The sequence below is a fragment of the Crocodylus porosus genome, unplaced genomic scaffold (genome assembly GCF_001723895.1).
Source record: "Crocodylus porosus isolate Cpor-Errol unplaced genomic scaffold, CroPor_comp1, whole genome shotgun sequence".
Classification (NCBI taxonomy): Eukaryota; Metazoa; Chordata; order Crocodylia; family Crocodylidae; genus Crocodylus; species Crocodylus porosus.
Window position 1 is genome coordinate 142,466,231 of NW_017728931.1, and position 3,356 is coordinate 142,469,586.

General features: G+C 49.5%; 1 protein-coding gene across 2 annotated transcripts in view; it reads right to left on the reverse strand.

Annotated features, from left to right (window-relative positions):
• MEST overlaps positions 1-3,356 on the reverse strand; it is a 23,130-nt gene that overhangs the window by 18,485 nt on the left and 1,289 nt on the right. For both annotated transcript variants that reach the window (XM_019543808.1, XM_019543807.1), the window contains exon 2: positions 514-668. In XM_019543808.1, coding sequence (XP_019399353.1) covers positions 514-668 — 155 coding nt within the window. The remainder of the gene's footprint in view (positions 1-513; positions 669-3,356) is intronic.

Sequence of the window (3,356 nt, forward strand, 5' to 3'; positions counted from 1 at the left end):
CCAGGTGCATCACTTTGCACTTGTCTGTGTTGAATCCCATCCTGTTCTCATCCGCCCACCCTTGTAACCTGTCTAGGTCCGATTGTAGCCTGTTGCTTCCTTCTGGCGTGCCCACATCCCCCCACATCTTAGTGTCATCAGCATATTTGAACAGGGTGCTTTTTACCCCCTCGTCCAAATCACCGATGAAGATGTTGAACAGTGCAGGCCCGAGGACCGAGCCCTGCGGGACCCCACTGCCCACATCCAGCACTAGGTCCATTGAACGCCTTCAAAAGAAATTTGGATGCTTATCTTGCTGGGATCCTATGACCCCAGCTGGACTCGATGATCTTCCGAGGTCCCTTCCAGGCCTGATGTCTATGAAATCTATGAGCAACAAGGCACTTTTGGCACTAAAGAGGTCTGATGATGTGCCTCCTGTGGAGCTGGGTGATCACAGGCTGTGGACTACCCGACTGACCAGACATGCCAGAGGCTCCACAGAGGACGCAGAGCTCTGGCGAACCTCACCTCTGTAGAAGATGTTCTGGGCCTTGTAGGTGAAGTATCCTCCCGACGATCTCCATGAGTGAAGGGCTGGGGACAGTTTTGGGGGAGGGATGTGCAGGTAGACAGCCAGAAGCGGCACACTTAGAAGCCCCACCTGTATCCACCACTCTTTCATCCTGCAGGAGAACATGTGCACAGGGTTAGCAGGCCCCACACACTTTACCCGGCTTAAGGGGCCACATCAAGCTTCCCCGTGTCCACCTCGTTCTGCCCCATCCATCAGTTCAGGCTGACAACCCCAACGACCCAGCAACCCCCGGGAACACGCTTTCATACTTTCCAAGACTCTGATCCTCACATTCTTCAGGTATTAAGGCAGGTTTGTTTCAAAACTTTTAGGCTGCTGTTAAAGTTTTATATTTCCCACAAAACAAGAGGCCCAGTGCATCATAAGAGGTACCAAACTGAGTGACTGGGTAGCAACTACAAGGTGATGCCGGCTGCTCCCAAATGAATGCAGCCCTCTTCTGATCATTGACATAGCGCTGAGCTTTTTACCTCCTTGAAGTAATAGGAATTCACCAGCTCATCAGTAGCCTTGTCTATGCTGGAGGATTTTGTTGTGCTTGCTGCGGATGAAGAAAAGTAAGAGCACTTTGGCATGGAAGAGGTTACTGGACTCCTAATGATCAGAGCAGGATTATGGGAGGGAAGATAAGCTGGGTCAGAGAAAGCTATCATAGGGAAAGGGTTGTTGATTGTAGCTGTGTTGGTCTGAGGACATAGGCAGACAAGGTTCTTTGGGTAGATATATTTTAAAAAGTTTTGGCGTTGCAGCTGGGCCGTTGGAATAGCTCTTTCCAGGACAGCCCCACAACGCCCCTGCTGTTCCTTCCACAGCCACGCTACACAGCATCCCCTGTATGCTCGTATCGACCGTGGAGCTGCCGTGGTTTCTCTCATTTAATGCTGCTAAATGCTTTGCTAGATAAGGTACAATGCAACCATCCTCACGCCTTTCTTGCCCTTATATCTCACATGGTATCTGTGACCTTCCATAGTTCACCGTTTAAGACATTTGGCAGGTATCTCTTCTCTGTAGATCGCTACCACTGCAAACCCCCTGCTTCCTGGATCTGAGCCGGACATGAGATAGGCATCCATATTGCAGTAACGCTATGAAGACCACAAAAGAGCTTGTTGAACAGGCCTGCAATAGTTGCAACCACTCGTACGGACAACCTGTGGCTACAAATTACAGGCTGCATTGAGCAGAGAGAAGCTGGGAAAACAGGATTTCCTTCTTGAGCAACCACTGCTGGCTAATACAGCACGTACAGCTGTACGCCACTAGTACTGTTCAGGCTATCTCCCACGGTTACACCAGCAATCCTAGCAGTGATAACGCAATGGGAGGAAATGTCCCGAATGTTTGTTTCGAGGCAGCCTACTTCACCAATTCAAACCCAGCCCAGGTCAATAATGAGCTATCATCTGTTTCCTGCTCTATATTCTTCCAGGCGTTTCATCTTCTTCACTTGTATGGAAAAAAAAATTAGGTGCATCCCAAATACAGCTCTAATGGGAGCAGGACTTTGCCCTGTGCACCATTATTTATGCTGTGTGGCTATCTGGTATAGTTGCAATGCAGTAAATAGCTCTTCACGGCTCTACTCAGGGATTGTAGCCAACGGCAAGGGACACTTATTCATTTAACTGCTGCGTCTATCTCCTGCCAATGCTCTCAGCACCTCTACTGCCATGAAGTCTAAACTCAACACATTTAAAAGAAAAGACTCCTCTTACTTTTAAATCATGCTGGTTATTTAAAAAAGGTCCTTCTACAAAGGTGTCAAGTCCCACTCCCAGCTCCAGGTTTCACAACCAATCCTTTGAAACGTGGTTGTTCTGGCACCCTTTGCTATTCCAATTTTGCCACGTCCCACTCCAACCCCTTAACTTGGTCAATGCAGCTCCACCCAGACCGTCCCAAGGCACAGCTGTCCCAATCCCTCACATCCACACGTGTACACCTTCACTCCTATTCTGCAACACCCGCTGTCATGTCACATGCCAACACCCACACGGCTTTGCTAACGCTCCTCCCTTCCGTAACATGCAGCAACTCAGCAACTCCTGTTATTCCAGTTTCATGTGCAGCTCTTCCTGGTGCTCCTCAGTCTTGCCTTGCTCCTACCTTTCACGGTCAGGACTCCATGCAAACCGAGTTACCGCTGCAGTGGTTTAACAGCCTTTGCTATTTCAAATATACTTTACACTAGCTTTGCAAAAGGGCCATTAGGAAATGAAGCAAGCAACTCAAAAGTTGCACTTTTCCACACCCATGTTGCTGAATACTCACAGCACCGTCCTGATCCTGGCAATTATTTTCTCTGCTGAGTACATTTAATGCAGTTATATGTGTATGTGTGTGTTCCCATGTGTGTATATGTTAGGGTTACCATACCGTATGTCCAGGTCTCTTTTTTGGACCCCTGTGCTGTGTCTGAGCGGGTTTTTGAAATAAGAGCAAATGTCCAGGTTTTCTGCTGTCCCTGGCCTGCTGCTTGGGGCTGGGAACAGTGGGCAAGGAGACTGGCTGTTGGGGGGCACATGCTCCCCACATGGGCTCCAGCAAGCCCGGGGAGAGTGAGTGAGTGTGTGTGAGAGAGCGAGTGGGCACGTGCAATGCGGGAGCTGCTTGGGCAGCAGGGCAAGGGGCTGCAGGTCAGGAGTGAGGGGCACCATTCATGTGACTGCCCCCCTGAGAGGTGTCCTCTTTTTTGGACCTGGAAATATGGTCACCTATAACATATACGGTATGTATACCTTGCGTGTGTATATATGTGTGCGTGCAGGGGTGG